Raw genomic sequence first — 20,720 nt, 5'->3', positions numbered from 1 at the left:
CAGCCCATTGACCAGTAATGGGCAATGAGCCCCTGCCCTAAATTTGGGGGGTCGAAACGAGGCGACGGTCTAAAGACGGGACGTGGCATTCAGGCGAACACCTCGCGTCGTACTCGCGTCTTACCCAAAACCATATGCAACTACCCGTTTGGCATCAGGAGAAAATGGATCATGGGGGAAGAAGAAGAAACCCATGACATGCCAACGGGGCTGCCAAGCATTTTATTGACCGGCAGGATAACGCAGAACGGGCAAGACGGGAAAGGGAGCTTGGTGCTTGGCAGGGGCTTGTTTCGACTTCAGCCATTTGCCATTCTTCGAGGGGGTGCCGATCCCTACTCTACCCGCTCCGTATTGGCTGCTGGGCTGCTGGGCAATCTCCGATCCGATCTGATCTGACCTATGGCCCATCCTATCTTCGTATCGCAAACCTATCGACGCGCAAATATATCCAGTCCAAGTCGGCGACAATATTCTTTACCTGCCTGAACCCTATACATACAAGGCAATCAATGATCACTAATCGCGCTCAAATTCTGGCAACGTAGCACCCTTTGCCGGGTGATGGCAGCTTCTGGGAAAGAGAGGTACAGGAAATGATCTGCTAAAGTCGACGAAGACTTAGTAACCTGAGATGCACGACATCTTACAACACACCGAAGTCGAACAAGAAAAAGATGGGCTGTTGGCCTTTTCTGCTTCGATTGAATGATGGTGGCCGTTAGCGCCGGTGCGTCAGTGGCGCCGCGAATCCTCGCCCGGCTAATGCTGGCGCGAAGCTGTACTGGTCTCACCAATGAGATCATATGTGAGTGCTCAGCTTACGGCCTTGTACCTACCTGATGAATTTTCCCTCGCGGCCGGTAATTAAGATCGCCTTTTACTTGCATAATATTTTGGGGTCGAACGACGTGGATTTTGGAGTCGTACCGTGTCTCACCATGAATTGGCATGGAAGTCGAGCGCCCTGGTTGTATGTGACAGGTAACCGACTATGGGCACTCGAGCAGAACAACATTCGCTCGTCTTCTCCCCCTTTTAATTGTGTTTAACTGAAAATGTTGATGCCGCACAGCAGCGATGGCGTATCTTCACAACCAATCCTTGAAGCTCGCTTGAGCTACCTGTAGGTGCATTCATACGGGAGACTGGGTGATCAGCTGACCAAGTAACTTACTTGTTTTTATCGTCGTTGCATCTGTCTACCATCGACTTCATACACCGGAGACACATACGCTTTCGCTTCCGCCTCGCTGACTGCATTACCTCCAACCTCGGCGCCGTAAGCCCTTTGGTTGCCATTGCCCACACCGCCACCACCATCCCCGACGCTGCCTATGACCGGGTGCAAGTCCTTCGTCTTCTTCTTCTTCCAAACTCGGATCGCCCACCACATGCCCACCAGCAAGAGCAACAAGGCAGCCACGACCCCAACGATGATGCCGATCCAGGTGCCCGTGGCAAGCGGCTTCTCACCAGCATTCGATTCCGCTGTGACCGTCTGCCACACAGTCGCAGTCGGTGCCGCTGGGCTGGCCGAGATCGTCGCAGACATGCTTGCAGAGTTGCTTTTCGACGCCTCCTTGTCGGTGATGTTGAAGTAGTGCGTGGTAGCCTCATCCTCCCCGTTGGTCACTTCTAAGTAGTATACGTCGTGAAACTTTGGATCAAGATCGCTATACGACACTGTCCATGTATACTCCGAGCCTTGATGGGACCCTGAATGCTTCATCAGCCGAACAAATTCGTGGTCGTCCGAAAAGACGATGTAAAGATGGTGGTATCATGGAACTGTTATTTCGATGCTTACTTTCGAGGACGGCATAAAAGTTGCTGTAGTTGACGCCGGGATAGCTGTCTTGCCACAGTCGTATCTCCACAGGGAGTCCTTCGCCGCTATTCATCTGCCAAGCCAGACTGGCTGTCGTACCGACGACAACTCTCAGATTGTTTGAGTAGTCCTTGTTGGGACCCGCGTGCCATGGTGTCAGGAAATCGCCGGCTTGTGCTACGGTAGCAAAGAGGGCCGTAACCGTACTCTTCCAGCATATCACGGACCGTTCAAGGCCCATGACTGTAGGATATTTCGCCGTGTAAGGACCGCCTAATTACCCGGTAATGGTTCGACCAGAAAATTGGGGAAAGACGAGAGGGCCAGGGCAAGGAAGAAAACAACGGAATTTGTAGGCCGGCCGATCTTTGCCAGGTACGAGATGGGGGTGGCTTAGGCAGTTTTGTCTGAGATGGGATTTCACGAGCCTTGCATATACGATGACGCTTATCTAACATTGATACCTTTTTGTACTTCCACTTCATCATCTTTCCTGGTGCCACATCAAGCCATAAGGCGAACCCGCTGTCAGTCGGAGCCTTTTCAGCCCCATGTGAGACCCCATCGTGCAGATTTCAGGCACCACGTTAAACACGATTTGGAGAGCCTTTTTCGAATCTGCAATCAGTCCATTGCCCCCACCCCACGTTGTTTCAAGTTTATCGAAGTCCGCATATTTCCCTGAGAGTAGCTCCTCAGCCACGACAGATCCGAGATGAATACAAAATGGACATTGAGAGACTCCTTCTTATCGGGACGATGAATCTGATCGTCGTCCAGTATTTTGTAGTCGAAGCGGGCATACTGGGTCTTGATAGAGAACGAGAAATGCATACTTGTCAGGTTTCTTTCTGATCGCAGCCCCTCGATTTCATGCATCTTGAGCCCCTGAATCTGGATATTCAACAGGGACGTATGATTATCTCATTCCGGCATTCCCGGGTCGTCAATAACACTTTCCCAATCGTTGTCAAAATGCATTAATGACTATTTGAGATAATTGTGGTCACTTCGATATTCTCCAGATCTTCTCTCGACTCTTTGGGGTAACAGGAAAGAGAACACCGGGCTAGCATTACTACATGATCAAGTCCATAGATCTAAGAAAGGCTGCGGATCGGTTGCTGAACCGAGCATCTTTCCGTACAAATCCACGACATATATCACATTATTTCATTAAGTCTCGCTTGATGTCTTGGAACGCTTTCTCGGTATAACTCAACAAGCATAGGCCAGCCTTCTTAAGCCATACCTTTAATATCCAAGTAGATATCACTAGTCTGTCTGGTGTCCCTGAACCCGGAGTTGGCCGTTCTCGTTTGCTGACAAAGAGAGCAAATATCCTTTCAAAATTTGGCAAGGATGATAGCCACGGGGTAGGATCGATCTGGAGCCTCCCTTTGTTTGTTGCTCTTTCATATATCCGAGGGAACAAAGAGCCATGGCCGGGTCACGCCTCCAGGGCGGCAAAGCAGAGGTCAACGGCCTGCCATTTCCGTCCCTCGAGTTGAATGGCGACTATGTGTGCTGCAAATCGACCATGTGCCAGTCCCCTTTTGTCTCTCGGCCCTTGGTCAAGATGTTACACACTTCGGATAACAACGAAGGAAAAGATCAGCCTGGGGTATAAGAGTCTAGACCTCCCATCGAGTCACTCCTGGAGTTTTCTCATCCACCAACGCTTACCACAAGCAATCTCCTTGGGTTTATTTCCTTCTATATCATTTACTTAATTTCTAATAATTATTTCTTATCGACATTCTTCTCGTTTATCAACGAGTATAACAACGGTCATTATCTTATCCACCAAACGTGAAACCATAAAAACAATAGAAAAACCAAACCACAGACAAAAAAACAAAATGCACACTACTACCCTTATCAGCCTCCTCACCGCCAGCTTGGCCGGCCTGGCTGCCGCGGCCCCCGCTCCCGCCCCTGCTCCCGGCCGAGGCGGCCCTCCCGACACGTCACGAAAGTCCAAAACCAGCTGTGTCGACGTGGAGCCCATGTTCCACGTACGGGACAACTACCAGGTCTACGGCTCCAACTACCACCCCGACATTGTCGGCAAGTGGGGCGAGCACCTGCACAACCAGCTGAAGGGGTGCGGCGCCGTGTCGGACTGGCACTTCGAGTACGACCAGACGGACGCCTTCAACAAACATTGGGACTGGAAGTCCTGGTGGAGCCTGCCCATCGGCCAGCGCGACTGCGTCCAAAAGGCCATCAACGCCGTCGGCGGCAACAATGTCGACTGCATAGTCGTAAAGGGTAACGGGCTCTAAGCGGCTGTCTGTTTGTTACTGTTGATCATAATATGCAAACAGCCAAGCCGTCATATTATATGGATGAATGTTCGTGAAGGATACTTGGGTCACCCCGCATGGTCGGAGACAATTGCACAACAGGGTTTTGTACGATCAGGAGTTGGTGAGGTTCAGGTCTGGCTTCAGGGATTACTATGAAATAACAATTTTCTCTTCTCAGTCTCGTATGTCTGGTGTGAGAATGTGTCCATGAACGAATGACTAAGCGAAAAACAAAATGTGCAAAGAGAATGTATCCTAGTCAGAACTCCAGAGGGCACCTAGCAACGGCCATGAACTCGTAGTGGTTTCCTTTTACCTCTTGTCTCAAAAATTGGCATAGTCCACTTCGTTACGATAGTTCAGCGCTAACCAAAGCCGTGCTCAACACGCTCGAAACAGCAACGTCGACCTGGTTCGAAGGCAGACTCGGCAAGTTGCCGGGATCGGGCTGACAGAAGTTCGTGAGACGGTGAGTCCCTGGACCGTGGGGCCCCTTGGATGACGGAGTGCCTATTCAGCATCGTTATCAGTTAGCAAAGGAACAGAGAACTTCAATAGAGCGGTGATTTTATATGAACCTGACAGCTTGAGCCGGTAGCCATCATGCTTTACTTCTTGTTCCCCGCGTCGTCGTTTGTTTGCTGGCCCGAGTCTCCGTCACCCGCACCCCAACCGAAATGCTGTACAGCGTCGGGGGCAGGTCTATTTGGCTCACGGCGGTTACCATCTTGCAAAATCTGGCCGCAAGATACCAGTTTGTCGCCGTCGTGCATGTCTTTTGTTCTATCCTCGTTCGTGACAGGCCGTCCCTGGGCGTGCTCCTATTCGTACGTGGCACCGGTATTTGGAAAGAAGAACCCGCTACCAGCAGGGCATCCAGTCTCCAGTCATTATGTTCTCTTGAGAAAATTCGGTAATCGCCTCCGGTCCGGTTCGGGGGTAGCATCGATGAGTTTCGCCGGTGCTGCATGGTCTCTGAGAATGAGGCTGGCCCGGAGGTGTCGGGTTTTTGCTGGAGTGGATTGGTTCGTATCATCGCTGTGTCTGTGTCTGTCCAAGTTAGCTACGTACGCCAAACACTGATGATAGGCCACATACCGTCGGGAATGTTTTACTTGCTTTTGAAGAGCATACCGTATGGAGTTGTCTCGGAGACAGGACCGGATGCTGTAATCTGGAGAAGCGTTGGTCACTTCCTTGTCGTCTCGCACGCGTAGGCAGAAGCGCTTCGAATGTGCCGTCATTCGGTCGCTGAGCTGTTGCTTTGGGCGGTCGAGTCTGCCATTGTTTGTTAGTCGGGGAAACGTAGGTACGTGATGGACGGCAATGCTACAGAGATCAAAAGGTTACTACTCTACGATAGAGGAGACACATTCACATTGGGACATACGAGAACTTAGGTCGAAATGGTCAATTAACGGACTACAAAGTATTATCCAAACTCATTTCTAGGTGTGCACAGCCTTTTCACTGCCTTCACCCCCTTCCTTATTAGATGCGGTATTTGCACCTGCTGTTGGCTCCTTGGTGTCTGTAGGCTCTTCGGCCTTGGGAGCATCCTTCTTGGTGGCCTTTGTGGTCGCCGCATCCGCTGCAGTTTGTTCGACCTCGGCTTCGTCCTTCTTCTCAGCCTCTTTGGTCGCTGAAGTTTGTTCGGCCCTCGGTTTCTTCTTCTCAGGCTCTTCGGTCGCTGCGGCTTGTTCGACCTTGGCTATTTGCTTTCTCTTCAGTGATGCGAGAATGTGGGAGGAGGTCAGGGAGATGGGGGAGTCGGGGGAGTCCGCACGTTTTGGCGAAAGGACGGGAGAGACGGGAAGTTTCTTAGATGGTACAGGGGAGGCAAATTTTCCCCGAGAAGGCTTCCTGGGAGATTCATCCTCCGTCTCTGAATCGCTGTGTGCGCCCCATTCGGAGTTGTCAGAGGTCTTGAGTCCGCCAAGAGCGGAGAAGAAGTTATCGTTCTTCTTGTTTACGCTCTCGTCGATGCGTAATGTCCTTCCATTGCCCTTGTCTTTTTGGAAGACCTCTTGGAAGTCCACGGGTTCGCTCAATGCGGGACTCTGCTTCCCGGCGCCCAGTGTTCCGGTCAATATGGGTATTCTGGCCTCCTGCCTGCCTCGGAATCTCTCGACATCCATCTCAATTCCTTCGATCAAATTGGCGATCATCTCGACGATCTGCTTCGTCTCGAAGCCCATGTACGCATACGTATGATACGCAAGGTTCTGTACCAGCGGCATGATATCCTTGTACTTTTGGACAAGGGTGCCGTCATCGCAATAGGGCATGAAAAAGGCGTTCTGAAGCTCCACCTGGTAATCTTCCAGGCCTATTTCCTTTGTTACCAGTTGTTCGGTAAGCGTCTCGTAGCGATCGCGCCACATGTTCTTAGTCATGGCGGTGTAGTTGCCCATGTCGAGGCCGTGGTTCGCCTTCTTCCAAATGGCGAAAGTTCGCTTCTTGCGCTGTTCGCGTTCATCCTTGGCCTTTTGATGCTGGTCGTCGTGCGAGGCAGCAGCCTTTCGAGCATTTTTATCGGCCCTTTGAGATTTCGCGTGTGGCTTGACGTATTCGCCAAGACGCGCTGGCTCTTTAGGTGGCCCTGCTTCCTCTTCTTCTTCTTCTTCCCCTTCCTCCTTCTTTTGTTTCTCCTCCGCGCTACCTGGCTTCGGAGTGTAGAAGTGAGAGTTCTTGGGGGATTCCGTGGGGGGTTTCACCTGATTTTGTGACCTGATGAACCGGTTGCAGTTTTCCACTGCGCTGAGGACTTCCTCGCCGTACTGCGTACACATCGCCTTCATCTCGCTCTGTGCGAAATCGATGAGATCTTGGGCCTGACCGGTGCGGTACATATCTTCCAACCACCTGATGAAGATTCTGTAGGCCGTTCGTACAAAGAACTGGGACGCCAACGCAGAAATCGCCTCGTTTGTATGGCGTTCATTGTTGTTGGGGCGGTGGGGCTTGATAGCGACGGTGTTCTTGGATCCATGCCCAGTTGGGACATGAATCCAGACTTGTAGCATCCGTCCAAGCTTTGCCATATATGGCGCGACATATTCAGTCGCGCTGACACCACGCGGTAGTTGGATCTCCCAACTCTCGACATTGAACGGTGATGGGAAGGGAATGCCCATAGACTGCAAGCTATACTTTGCAGAAGGGTCTTCTGGTGGGGGAGGGGGTGGCTTGGTCCTGTCGCCCAAGGGCGCGGCTGGCCATGTAGCTCCCTGGCTTAGGGGAGTGGTAACAACAGGAGGAGGGGATGATGCGACAGTTGGTCGCCGAGGAGGGGCGGGTGGTTTGGGTGTAGTGCCTTGGGATATTCCGGGTATTCCGCTTGGGCTTCGTAGCGGAGGGAATTGCGGCACTGGTTTTGGAATAGTAGGAAGTACGAGCTTACCGGGAGGAGCATTCAGAAGAGCCAGAACGATGTCCCTGGGGATGTGTATTGGTCATTTGCAATCACTTGCATGCGATCTATATGGACGAATATGTCCATGGCAATAACTTGTTCAGGATCTGGCTTCTGTTCGAATAGGTCATTGTCTCCCATTTCTGCAACACACGTTAGTATCAAGGACGAGGAGACATGGGGAAGGCGAGGGTGAGACGCGACAAAACTTACGTTCTTGCCAGAGGGCTCCGAGTACAGCCCATACAAGGTCGGATTTCTTTAATCCGCCTCGCGGCCTGAGTACTGGAATGGCATTTCGGATGATCGTGCGCAAGGCATCGATCAAGTTGATGTGAGGGTGGCGTTGGAGGAGGCACTCGTGTGCCCTCCCCCATATGCCGAGAATGTAATCTTCTTCTTTGATGACCATTCTGTTTGGGGACGCGCAGATGGTCGAAGAAGATTGATGATGATGGATGAGAGAAGAAGGAAATTTCCAAAATCTCTTCTCGCAAAATCTTAAGGTAGGTAAACAGAAACCAACTGGGGCCCGTTTGCCCAAAATGTGGGGCCACTCCTTAAGGACCTACCAAAGTAAGTACCTAAGATACCCGCGAATTACACGTACTCTTCACTGGAATCAGGTGGGAACAGGCCAATCAATAGCTGGAAAACGGGCCTATCAGTGTGTAATTAGGCTACCTACAATGGATTCCAGTGGTGAAGGCGGGGGCCTGCAGCCTCCAGCAGCTTCGAGATAGGGGGGCAGTGGGAGGTGCTGCCCGCCCCAGCTGGCGGTTCAACTGGACAACTCAAGTGCCTACCTACATGTATGTACATCTGTAGGTACGGTGATCTGCAGGTGTAGCCCTACATGGAGACGTCTACCTCCACGCCTCCTCTTCCACGCTTCGTATGTAGATGACCTGCTTTGCTGCCCTTGATGCCCTGGAGCCATCCGGCTACTGCGTAACAAAATTTGGCTCATTCCACCGTCTCTCAGTGAGCCCATATGACCGTATCACAAGTCCAAAAAGCTAATGGCGGTCATCCCAAGGTAATGCCATCGAGGAGGGCATTGAGCTCCAAGGTTACGACCCCACGCAGCTAGCTAGACAGATGCCCTGTGAAGTGAACCAAGGCGTTACTGGAGGAATTTTTGATGCGTATCACAGTCCAAAAGGCAGACTTCCAATAGACCAGGGTTCATTATGAGAATGGATCTATCTATGCCATAGAAACGTTTCCGAGGTCCTAGTTCAAAGGTCCCATTATCTTCATTGTTGTGTACAAATCACAGCACACCCGAGTTCGTCTAGCTGGCTGTGGCTTCCGAATTCACTACTGGTTGGCAAATGGCAAAGTACCAGAATACCTAATGATATGAATCACCTGGATCTAGGTTAAGCCTTGTGACTTTCTGGGCAAGGCAATGCTTCGTTCCTTGGCAGCGATATGTCATGTAGAACTGCATTTTTTTCATCATCTCGAGCCCTCAACCTGCAAGACAGTACACCCAACCTGCTTCTATATACACACGTCTTATCAGAGTAACAAATGCCCGACATGGTTGTCTCGAATCACATATCCTATAAGGAACCTTCACAGCCAATCCCGTGCCGCCTGCCTGGTGCCCCTAAGCCGGGAGTTGGCCGCACTCGTTTGTTAACAAAGAAAGCAAACGTCCTTTCGAGTCTTTGCAGGGGCATTATTCCATAGGTTGTAGAGCTTGACTCTCTTTGTTTGCTTCCCAAATATGCGATGGACTAAGGACCTATGGCCGGCAACCCCTTCGACGCGGTTCAAGGGCGGCCATGGGTGTTGCGAACCTCCCATGTGCCAGTTCCCCTTTGTCTGCCCTCTCGCCTTTGGTCAAGTTGCACACTTTGCATGACAACGAGGAAAAGGCCAGCCTGGGGCATAAGAGTCCTCTCCTTCCACGGAGTCTCTCTCTCTCCTGGAAAAGCCTCCGACACCAACGCTTACAAAAAGCAATCTCCCAGCATTTTATTTCCCTTTCTAATATCAAATATCAACGTTCTTTTCGTTTCATATCAAATAAAAAAACGCAAGATGCGCACTACCACCTCCATCACCCTCCTCACCGCCAGCCTAGCCGGCCTGGCCGCCGCGGCCCCTGCCCCCCCCCCCAAACCCAACCCCGAGCAAAGTGCCGTGACGTCTTGCTCGGTCACTGAAATTCGGAACAGCTGGAGGGGAAACCCCCTCTGGGACCACTTCCACGCCGACGGCACCTCTCACCACAGCGACGTGGTCGGCGCTCATGGCGAGCACCTTCTCAGCCAGCTCAAGGGCTGCGGCATCGTGACGGGCTGGACGTTTGACTACACTAATCATGGCTGGACGGCCCAGTGGAACCTCGCCCCCCTCCAGCACAAATGCGCCGGCCACGCCCTCGACGCCGTGGGCGGGATCAATATCCAGTGCCGTACTCTCTAAAGCGGCTGTTTCTGCTTGTTCGTTGTTGATCAAGACGGAGAGACAACTAGGCAGTAGGCAGTCAGTCAGCCAGTAAAAGTCGTCGATGTCCACGGTGACCGAATGCCCCAGAGGATGGGCTGGACTCTCCCCACATGGTCGGATAAAAGTGCAATACAGGGTTTTGTACGATCAGGAGCAGGATGGATTCCCCAGTTTGGTACAGGAGGTACCAATAAACAATAACGGTCTCTTCTCAAACGTATTGCTGTCGTGAAATCGTGCCAAGCGAATTGTGGAATTGCGGTGATGAAATATTCTTCTTATTCTTAATTATGTATCTCTTTTCAGATATAAACCTGTTTAGTTCGTCGTGATCGTCATTATTTTCCAAACCATACTTTTCCAACGACCCGACCAAATAATTCTTGTCATCATCATCGTCATCCTCGTCTCTGTTATCATCATCACTAACCCTCAAATCCCCTCCTCGACCTCAATCTCCGCCGACCCGATATGCCGATCCCGCCGGAACCGGGCAAAGTTCAGCGAAGTGGTGTCCCACACCCAGCCCTCGAGCGAGCACATGGTCACGGCCCCCATCACCAGACTCATCACCCCAAACACCCAGCCCATAACGCCCCAGCCGTAGGCGGCCTTCATCGCGCCCGCCAGCACGGGCCCCAGCAGGTTCCCGATGGCGAAGGCGGCATTGTGCACGCCGTAAGCGCGCGCCGTCGCGCCCTTGGGCCCGTAGGCGCCCGGGTTCTCGCGCTCGGCCAGCTCGACGACGGTGCCGACCTCCTTGAGCAGGGGCGGGCCCGAGAACCCCGTGCCGATGCCGATCAGACTCAGCAGGACGCAGAGCAGGGCCTGCTGGCCGATCCGGGGCCCCTCGGCCAGGCCCAGGAGGATGAAGGAGGGCCCCGCGAGGACTAAGCCCAGGGTGCACAGGATGCGGGGCGAGTTACGGACGCGGTCCATGATGTAGCCGCAGATGGGGCTGATGATGATGCCCGGCAGGTAGAAGCCAAGGAAAATGAGCCCGGCGCCCAGGACGGCCCAGTGGTACGTCTGCTCCACGAAGATGGGCAGGACGCTGTCAAAGGCCGTCTCGAAGCTGCCGACCACCAGCCAGCCCGTGAAGGCGGCAAGGAGGCGCGGGTTCATCATCAGGTGCCAGAAGCTCACTCCGGCGAGGCGCGAGTCGGTCGTGGCGGCGAGAGCGTTTCCGTCCTCGCTGCTGCTAGTACTGCCGCTGCTCTTCTCGGTCTTGCTGCTGCTGTTGATGTTGTTGTTGTCTTCGCTGTCGGAGACCACGGTCGAGGCCACAGCAGTGGTGGAGGAGTCCTCCGAGTCCGAGTCCGAGTCGAAGGCCGACGCCGGCGAGGAGGCAAGCGGCATCTTGGGATCGGGCTGCTTCCGGTCGAGGATGACCAGCACGCCCAGCAGGATGTCGAAGACGATGAAGGCGTAGGCGAAGATGAAGACGGCCGCCTCGCCGCCGGCGCTGAAGAGGACGCCGGCGAGGGCAGGGCCGATGAAGCCGCCCGCGTCCAGCGACGCCGCCACCCAGCCCATGGCGCCCCCGGCCTCCTCGGTCCCGAACGCGTCGAACAGGATGGCGAACCCCACGCTCGAGACGCAGGCCGACGACAGCCCCTGCAAGATGCGCCCGAGCACCAGGAGCCCGAGGCTGTTGCCCAGATGCAGCAGCACGGTTGAAGCCGCAAGGGAGACATAGCCGAGAAGGAGCGGGACCTTTCGGCTCTTCGCCCTGTCGGCATACCAGCCGAAGATGGCTTTTGGATGAGAGTCAGCAATGGCTCTCTGCCTTTCAGAGAGAGATATATGTAGACTTACGAGAGCCAATGAAGACGGCACCTCCATATACGCCGACGAGTACCGAGTTCCAGACTTGGACTATGAAACCAGATTCACCAGTCAATCTGACGTTTCATGAAAGTGGGTACATGAGGAATCGTGACTTACTCTCGGCATCATCTACCAGACCGACGCGATCTTTCAGCAGGTTCGGCAGGAACGGCACAATGAGGCCAAAGAACATGCTATCCTGCGGCCGAGTCTTAGCATGAGTAAGTCCCGGTGATGGACCCCGCGATGAGGGCCCATACGGTGGGCAGCGGCGGGATGATGTTTGAAACTAACCGTTAGGGCCGCCAAGTTGACGACCAAAGAGATGAACCAAGAGGCCGAACGGATCTTGACCAAACGCCATGCTTGCTGCTGACTGCTACTATCCTTCTCGCTGCTGCTGCTGCCCGCCTCGGACGAACCTACTTGGAGCATGCCGACGAGCGGTGATTCGGGAAACAATTCCGTTTGGAAAGAGCGACCTGGGTGAAGAACGAGGGATTGCTAAGAAAATGCCGAGACATCGAGGTTTGGTATAGGGTGGCTATGCTGCCGTTGCCCAGAAGAGGTAGGTGTTGCTGCTTGGTGATGTCTTGGTATTCTCTTGGTAGAAACTTGGTAGTATCACCACGAACGAGTGATGGGCTTGGCCAGGTAAGAAGTGCTGGCGGATGCGATGCCCAGAAGTCTCACTGACTCTTGTCGTTTGTTGCGTTTTAGCTTTTCCGCGAATGCAGGAAACTCGTTTGTGGGCTGGAGAGCGGATGCTATACCAAGGAGTGGTTTCTCTGGCTTGTGGAGAAGAGTAAGTAGTTCAGATCGAAAGAGGACTGACGGATGAGAAAGACCACAAAAGCCCCATCGCTTTATATCCAGCCAGGCCAGATCGAAAGATTTAGAAATAGCATACGGCAGCCGATCCAGAGAGCCCGGCTCTCCGACAACCCATTTTGGGTTCGCTCATTAGTCGTACGGGCGCCGCTGCTCCAGGGTGCTCCAAAGGGTGTTCAAGGGTCCTCAAAGGTGCGCCTGTCCGACCATGGTCGTCGCCTGCCCTAGCAACCCGGGCTCCGTTGGTTTGGACGAAAGGGTCTTGTTCTGGAGCCGTTTGTGTTGGGTGTTCCCTGTCCCCTTATTTCCTGCGTTGAACCCGGATGACCCTTTTCTTGGTGGTCGAGGGGGCTACCGGTTGGCGATGCCTCGGGCCAGCGCTGGATGTGGTGCATAACGACAAACGGCTGTGTCCTGTGTCATATAAGGTTTTGTCGCTGCGGTAAACTACACAACCATCCCATGTTTTGCAGCTGAGCTGGGGAGAGCTGGGGGGAGCTTGCGACGCCCATGGGGGGGGGGGATTGACCATTGGCGGGCCCAGTAGGACTGAGTCGCTGTCGCCCATGGGCCACCCGTCCCGTCGACTCAAGGTGGGGATCGGACCATTACGTATGAGGCTCTGGTGTTTCTTCAGACAAATATTTCCGCGATGATCTCTAACGGTTTCGTCGAGTGTGTGTGTTTGTGTGGGTGGTGTGGTGTGACACAGCGATGACACCCAGAAAAAGGGCAGGACGTCTGGGAAAGCTTAAAAGAGCCAAAGCTTCTCGAAGGCCTGGGAAGAGCTCAAAACCCCCGACCCCGGCCGCGGCTTGGCGCGACTCCGGACGATCAAATCCACGCGCTACCGTCGCAAACAATAGACTTAACGGGATTAGAGTTCTCGACGTTTCCCCCCTTGGCAGCCCTGCGACCGCATGCGTCGCGCCTTGGCGAGCTGAGAAGCTTTTGAGGGCGCCTGTTCGTGGCAGGTTCACGGCCTAGCGCCGCCCTTTGCGGTTCTTTGCCACGCTGGCGAGCCAATGATAGGCGCCCGCGGTATGTGTAATTGCATGGCATATTCAAATACGGCACGGCATCCGGCACTCGAAATCTCCTGTCTTTCCTTCCCTATTGTTGCGTCCCGTGGCTGTGGCTTGTTCACCTGATGGCCGCCGCCGTTTTACTGTAGAGAGACCAACCCTACATGGCTGGCGCATTGGTGTGGCAGCGCCAGCCTCTCTGTCAGTGGAAGTGGCCTGATCTGAAGTCCAGCTTGGCTCTCCCTACCTGTCATCACGGGATCCAGGCCAAGTGATACAGCCAAGTCCAGCAAGATCGATCAAGATGAGTATATCTGCCAGGAGCAAAACCATGTAGGCTGCTTGCATAGGACGAAAAGACGAGTCGAAAAAAGAGGTGTATATAAACGGTCGTCCCGACGGCATTGTCCGCAGAATAGTGACTGTAGCAAGCTCTCAACTCCAAGCAGGTTACTTGGAACACCGCATCGTATAACAATATATTCTAATCTTCTTTGATTGACGGTTTGATCGACTGTGTTACGCAGCTATAGTAATTGAGGACAAGGTGAGCATGCTTGATATTTCCTCTTCGTCGTCCCCAGCCGAATGGAACCACCCAATTGACCAGGGAACTATAGGAGTGTCTACGAAGTCGATCACCCGTTCCAGACACGACGAAGCCAGGCAGGCCTCCAACAGGAACCCCATCGGAAAACGGCATCACGCAAAGATGCTGCGTATGGTCGCCACCCCAGGGCCCTCACAGCCGCAGTACTTAGGAGACCTCTTTGAAGGTCCTCTAAGGCGCCTCAAGAGGACCAAGTCATCGGCATCTTCGGCATCTTCGGAGAGGTCCAGCGCCTCACCTCCCCTATCCCGCACGAGCTCGAGGAATATCTTCCGGCCCATGCTTGGGAGAAAGCCTTCATCAGGGTCCTCATAGAATATGCAATGTTGAACATTGCAGGGCCAATATCATGAGCGCTTAAGTGCGGAAGCAGGTACGCCCGTCTACTGATTGCATCTTCTCCTCCTTCTCTAGTGGAACGGCACCAGACCAATCTGGCTTAGGTCCCTCCAGGCTGGGTTTCCTGGGTCTATCTAACCAGGGCTGGATTGGCTGGATTGGCGCGTGGCTTGGAGATGTATTACTTATTCCTTCGAGCGAGTTCGGCTGTTTATGAAGAGGCGAAATGCTCGAGAGACTGGCGTGGAGTTTCCCGGGCTGGATTACTCACGCTCACGGGGCTTGGAAAGCAAAACAAAGCAACAAAACCATATACACAATTCCAAACATAATTAGCCAAAACCTTGAACCACATCGATGACTGCTTGCTTGCACCAGGGAAAACAAAACCACGAGATCCCTTACCCGGCCAGAATGTTACGCAAGAAGGCCCGAGGGGTCTTCGAACGAGAAAGGGGGGCCAATATCCTATAGACGCTGGTTTTCCTAATACTGCAGCACCGTTAAAGACTATGTATCCTGCGCATCTTTAAGAAAATACGGCAGTTTACAGCGAGCTAGTCTGCAACGCAGATGTAACCAGGTGAAACCCGAGCCTGGTGGCGTTTCGTCTCTTCTTTCCCAGCCTAACAGGGGACGGCCGGTCTAGATCTCGTCGAGGCCCGAAGTGAAAAACATCAGCACACATCAAACGCCGCGTCGAGATGCCAATCCTGCCATCTGACAACCGTCGGGCACATCGTTGTGTCGCCTTGTGCGATCGGCGAGAGCGCATTTCGTCTCAAGGCAGTCATCATGTCTAGGCATCAAACCAAACGTGTTCAAACAGGTTGCGTGAGCGTAAAACTTGTTCGAGAGAGATCGGTTCGGATAGCCTCAGAAAGAAAAGAGCAAAGAGGCCTCACGTCTCAAAACTCAGCTCCACGATTCAGCTGAAGGCCGGATAGTACCGAACCTTCATGAAAGTTGGTGAAAAGGAGGCATGCCTGGATCTGCAGTGCATCAAACCTGATGCCACGTGGATCAAAAGGCCTAGAACATGTTAATCGGAACGTCACTTGTTAACATAGCTTCATCATCAACATGGTGATGATACCAAAAGCCACAAGAAGAGCAAGATTCGAGTATACTTGCCGCTGAACGTTGTATTTAGCATCAAGGTCCTGCAAAAAGAGAATGAGAGTACCTACGTACTTATAGCAGAACCCCCTTTATATGTGAAGCCTTTTTTTATTCCGCCCCTGGACAGACGAACCTGCGATATACACGATACGCAGTTCAAAATGCAGACCTCAATACACCGGATACGGAGGGGACTGGCTGGTCAAAATCGATACAGCTGAAGTGGAATCTCACGTGTACGTTCATCTTGAATCCTGACTACCTGGACGTCTTTCCAACGAACCAATAGCAGATAGTAAGGGGCCACCAAAATATGAATGAACAATTAATCAGGTCAGCATGTCTTAGTAGTCCGGCTTTTCGAGCCAGACTAATGCAAAAGCAGAAGGATGGTTTGGCTGCCAGGGCATATGTTCGCATTTGACGGCCATAGATGTCCAAATATCGACCATTCTATCCGAGCCCCTTGGGCCGATGCTCACTTCTCCTATTAAGTACGTCGCCAAGACTATGCATTTAGGGGGGATGATGCTTCGGCTCCGACTGTCAGCCCTGCCCTGGAAAAGGGGTTCGGAGCAGATGGTATGTTGCATCCCCTGATTTCACATATTATAGACTTTCCCTGGCTTCGATATGCAGTTGATTCACGATCCAACAAGCATTTCGTCCCCTGAACTAACGAGTTCCTCCGCGGCTGAAAAGAGAACCTCTATCGTTGAACGCCAAGTCCCCTGTAGGATCCAACTGCATTCCCCCATGAGTGATATGAGATTATCGATGCAAGGGTTTGCTCGAGGGTAGTATTGGCCCAATAACGAAATGAGACCAGTGAACCGAAATACCATACTCGGTTCCTGTCCCCGACATCTCACCTACAACATAGAAAAAGGAGTTGAGAAAAGTCACATTGGAGGATTCTGATATTTTATGATGCCTTGCTCGGCAAAATGCGACAGTAAGGCGAGGTGGTGCAATACGACATGTCTCTTTGCTGCATGTCCATACTGTTAGCAGCCAGCATGCCGGGTCTTATGCCAAGGCTACTTTGAGTTGGTTACTGGTGATTCGACGTATGCCGAAATTGACTAACATCAACTCACAGCCAACTACAGTTGGACGCACTCATCTCATGAGCCGATACAATTCAGGACATACCTATATAAGTCGCCGATGCAATTCATGTCACGTCAATGTCAGGATGGTCCTCTCCCAAGGCTCTCGTCCAACGGGCTATCTTCCATCCCAATACCCATTCCTCCCCACGGCTCGTAGTCTGAAGCCAACCCAACACTCGTTCGTTTGCCAATCATGGCTGTACACTCGCTACTCTGGGCAGCTTTGCCCTTCCTATCACTCATCAACCCCTCCATCCAGGCCAGTGGCACGCTTCGTGTGGACGATGAACATCGCGGCACCGTCTCGGTCGTCACCGCTACTGGTACTGCTGCTACAGGTACCGCGACTGGTGCCGCTACTCCTACACCCATTCCCCTGCTTGGGACTCAGTCAGAACCCGTTGCCGTGGACGGTGCATACCTCATCGCCTTCAAGGACAGCTACCGCTACGTAAGCCAAACCCACCCCACCTACCCCTGGGAGACAAGAAGCAAGTTCTGAGAGAACGGGCCAACCTTCTTCGTCCTACTATGTTCTCACTGACAAGATCCCTACCCCAGGACGACGGTTTCCTGACCAAACTGTCAACCAAACTCGGCATCCAAGCCACCCTCCGCATCGACCTGACCGGCGAAGCCTTCAACGGCGTCTCGATCCAGATCAACCAGGACGTCGACGACGCCAACGACGCGGTGGACACGCCCACCAAGATCGCCGCGCTCGAGGAAGTCGTGGCCGTGTCGCCCATGCGCGAGCACCCCCGGCCCGAGACCCCTCGCGAGTTTTCTCCCCGTCGACGATCCGAGGGCCTTCCTCCTCTCCCGCGATGTGGCGCCGGGGGGACTGTTCAAGCGACAGCACCTGGAGGATGACAGCACCCAGAGCACGCACCTGATGACCCAGGTCAACGAGGCCTACGAGACGGGCTGGACCGGCAAAGGCCAGAAAATCGCCATTATTGACGCATGGGTGAGTCCTGTTCTTGTCAGGGCTTGCAGACCCCAATTGAGCTAACCACGCCTTTCATGGCACACAGATCGACTACACCCACCCCGCCCTCGGCGGCTGCCCTAGGCTAAGGCTGCCTCGTCACCTTCAGCCGCTCCTGGCTCGAGCCCGACGACAAGGACGACCCGGACCCCGAATGCAAGTCCCACGCCACCGCGCTGGCGGGCGTCATCGCCGCCCAGGAGGCCGTGTCGGGCATCCGCGGCGTGGCCCCGGGCGTCCAGCTCGGCAGCTACGCCATCTCGGGCTGCCGGCACGGCGGCAACGACGAGAAGCTCCTGCAGGCGCTGGACCAGGGCCTCCGGGACGGCGTCACCGCCGTCGTCTACAGCATGGGCTCCGTCGACGGCTGGTCCAACGAGGCGCTCGACCTCGCCTTCGACCGCGCGAGCCGGCGGGGGCTCCTGATCGCCGTCTCGGCCGGCAACCACGGCGGGGGCGGCATCTTCAAGACCAGTCGCCCCGCCGAGGCCGCCGAGGTGCTGGGCGTCGGCGCCGTCGACAACACCCAGTCCTACACCCTGGGCAGCGTGTCGACCTACACCACCGACCAGGGCAGCAGCTCGGGCGGCGAATTCGTCTGGCGCGACGGCGAGCCGGGCTCCGGGGCGACCGGATGGAAGGGCGTGGTGATGCCGCTCTGGTCCAAACTGAACAAGGACGACCTGGGCGAGCATTGTGCGAACCTATTCCCCGCCGACGTGCCCGACCTGAGCAAGTACATTGTCCTGCTCCCGCGACCCCGCGACGGCCGCTACTGTTCCGACATCGACATGGCCGCCCGCGCCGGCGACAAGGGCGCCGTCTACGTCCTCATGGTGGACGGCGACTTGACCCAGCGCATCGAGATCGTCCGAGTCGACACCCCCTCCCTCCGCGCCATCGCCATGACCAACCAAAAGCAAGGCGACGCGTGGCTGGAGCTGCTCAACTCGGGGGCCGAGGTCACGGTCAACATGACGGCGCTGCCGGACAAGACGCGCGTGCTCGTCAACGGGCCCCAGGAGCGCGGGGGGCGAATGAGCAGCTTCAGCGCCTGGGGCCCAACCTATGACGGGTTCGCGCCCACGTCGGTGTCGGCGCCCGGGGACAGCCTGCTGACGACCCGATCGGGCGGCGGCTGGGTCGTCACGGGCGGCACCTCGCTCTCCACACCCTTTGCGGCGGCCGTCGCAGCGCTGGTGGCCGAGGCACGGGGCACCAAGGACTGGAAAATCCTGCGAAGCCTGCTGAGCACGACGGCCTCGCCGCTCATTCGCGCCGCGCCTGCGGATATTTGGGACCAGCCGGGGCTGGAGCGGGCGTCCATCGCGCAGCAGGGCGCGGGGCTCGTGCAGGCCATGAACGCGATCCGGGCACCGTGCGAGATCGACGTGCACAAGATCCTGTTCAACGACACGGACAACCGGCAGACGGCCTCCTTCACCATCCGCAACCCGACGTCCGACGCCATCACCTACGAGCTGGGCAACATCCCCGCGGGGACCGTGCACCCCTTTGTGCCCGACACGTGGTGGCTGGGCAACTACAACGACCTCACCAACAACGGCCTGTACACCTCCGACGCCGCCGCCCTCTCGTTCCCCAAGACGGGCGCGCGCGTCACTGTCCCCGGCGGCGGGGGCTCGGCCACGATCGAAGTCACAGCCTCGGACCCTCACGGCGTCAACAAGACGCGCCTGCCCGTCTTCTCCGGATGGCTGTCCCTGAACGGGTCGGACGGCTTCGACTACCGCATCCCCTACATAGGCCTCGCTGGCAGCATCGACGCGACCCCGACGATGCACACCCTGGCCTGGGAGCGACAGGACGGCAGCCCCATCGCCCCCGGGGGCGCTGTCGAGCTGTCCCGACGGGGCGGCGACACTACCCAATTCCCCAACCTGGTCTTCAAGGTGGCGCTCGCGCCGCGGCAGGTGGTGACGGAGCTCCGGGACGCGGCGACGGGCGACTGGGTCGACGACCTGCCCATGTACTTTGGGCAGATGGCCTACAACAACGGGGGCGGCTGGGGGTGGCTCGTCGACTTCAAGAACGGCTCCAAGGTGCCGGACGGCGAGTACGTCGCCGTGGCCAGGTCGCAGGCGGCGTTCATGTCGGGCGGGGATCGGTCGGAGTGGCAGGAGGCGACGTCGCCGCCGCTCAAGATCAAGTGGACTGGTTGAAGAGCCCGGACAGAGAGGCCAATGGGGTGGTCATATGTTTCTGTGGACTTACTGTTCATTGCCCACATGATGGCACTCACGTAGCAAGTCGTCTGGGTGTTGCTCTTGTCGCTAATGCTGCTGTTGGGTCAAAGAGTGTACAGTTCAGCTTACGGACGTGATCTCTAATAGCATGTAATGACCCCCGCGATACGCCACATAATGCCGCGCATATCGTCCCATTGCTGCACCAAGAGGCAGCGGTACTGAAGCTCTCTTACTTTCACAGTAGCCTGCAGGCCAAGTGCATACATAACCTACCTTCGTGCCGTAGGCGGCATCGAGTACGTAAGTCTTTCAGCAGTTACTTAGTAAAGTCACATGCTAACCTCGAATCAAGCCTTTGCCTGCAAAAACAACCCAGGAAGCCAAGGCCCAGGCCTTTTTGGTTCGTCTTGTACGCGCAACCCATAAGGGGGGTAGAGAAGAAGGAAGCTCTGACGGTGAACGAGTCATGCTTCCTCCCACCTTCCTTTGGCATCATCGTGAGATTGCATCTGGCGCGTGACGACGACGATGTGGCACATATTGCAGGTATGCGACGCAAGCGCGCGTAATCCATCCGGTCCGGCTTGATTGCTTGCTTGCTTCAACAACACACCACCGAACCA

General features: G+C 54.8%; 7 protein-coding genes across 7 annotated transcripts; 2 read left to right on the top strand and 5 right to left on the bottom strand.

Moving 5' to 3' along the window:
• Positions 1 to 1,183: 1,183 nt before the first annotated feature.
• On the bottom strand, positions 1,184 to 2,072 carry PG985_009994 (uncharacterized protein; the record flags this gene model as incomplete). The annotated part of the gene is made up of 2 exons (XM_066829762.1): positions 1,184 to 1,719; positions 1,811 to 2,072. 2 exons carry the CDS (start codon positions 2,070 to 2,072, stop codon positions 1,184 to 1,186), a joined length of 798 nt encoding a protein of 265 aa, XP_066682152.1.
• A 1,729-nt stretch (positions 2,073 to 3,801) lies between these two features.
• On the bottom strand, positions 3,802 to 4,916 carry PG985_009993 (uncharacterized protein; the record flags this gene model as incomplete). Its single annotated transcript, XM_066829761.1, has 3 exons — positions 3,802 to 4,115; positions 4,514 to 4,653; positions 4,756 to 4,916. The coding sequence occupies 3 exons, from the start codon at positions 4,914 to 4,916 to the stop codon at positions 3,802 to 3,804; spliced, it is 615 nt and encodes a 204-aa protein (XP_066682151.1).
• Positions 4,917 to 5,591: 675 nt separating this feature from the next.
• PG985_009992 (uncharacterized protein) lies at positions 5,592 to 6,995 on the bottom strand (the record flags this gene model as incomplete). The annotated part of the gene is made up of 1 exon (XM_066829760.1): positions 5,592 to 6,995. One exon carries the CDS (start codon positions 6,993 to 6,995, stop codon positions 5,592 to 5,594), a length of 1,404 nt encoding a protein of 467 aa, XP_066682150.1.
• A 2,618-nt stretch (positions 6,996 to 9,613) lies between these two features.
• PG985_009991 (uncharacterized protein) lies at positions 9,614 to 10,000 on the top strand (the record flags this gene model as incomplete). The annotated part of the gene is made up of 1 exon (XM_066829759.1): positions 9,614 to 10,000. The coding sequence occupies one exon, from the start codon at positions 9,614 to 9,616 to the stop codon at positions 9,998 to 10,000; it is 387 nt and encodes a 128-aa protein (XP_066682149.1).
• A 456-nt stretch (positions 10,001 to 10,456) lies between these two features.
• Positions 10,457 to 12,289, bottom strand: PG985_009990 (uncharacterized protein; the record flags this gene model as incomplete). The annotated part of the gene is made up of 3 exons (XM_066829758.1): positions 10,457 to 11,781; positions 11,972 to 12,053; positions 12,149 to 12,289. The coding sequence occupies 3 exons, from the start codon at positions 12,287 to 12,289 to the stop codon at positions 10,457 to 10,459; spliced, it is 1,548 nt and encodes a 515-aa protein (XP_066682148.1).
• A 2,123-nt stretch (positions 12,290 to 14,412) lies between these two features.
• Positions 14,413 to 14,601, bottom strand: PG985_009989 (uncharacterized protein; the record flags this gene model as incomplete). Its single annotated transcript, XM_066829757.1, has 1 exon — positions 14,413 to 14,601. One exon carries the CDS (start codon positions 14,599 to 14,601, stop codon positions 14,413 to 14,415), a length of 189 nt encoding a protein of 62 aa, XP_066682147.1.
• Positions 14,602 to 17,089: 2,488 nt separating this feature from the next.
• Positions 17,090 to 20,070, top strand: PG985_009988 (uncharacterized protein; the record flags this gene model as incomplete). Its single annotated transcript, XM_066829756.1, has 4 exons — positions 17,090 to 17,347; positions 17,458 to 17,742; positions 17,801 to 17,866; positions 18,013 to 20,070. The coding sequence occupies 4 exons, from the start codon at positions 17,090 to 17,092 to the stop codon at positions 20,068 to 20,070; spliced, it is 2,667 nt and encodes an 888-aa protein (XP_066682146.1).
• Between the last annotated feature and the right edge of the window lie 650 nt (positions 20,071 to 20,720).

This window comes from Apiospora marii, assembly GCF_038362585.1.
Source record: "Apiospora marii strain CBS 49790 chromosome Unknown utg000006l_segment0_segment0, whole genome shotgun sequence".
In the NCBI taxonomy this organism is placed as follows: Eukaryota; Fungi; Ascomycota; class Sordariomycetes; order Amphisphaeriales; family Apiosporaceae; genus Apiospora; species Apiospora marii.
Note: the sequence above shows the minus strand (reverse complement) of the source record. Positions and strands in the feature narration are given on the sequence as shown.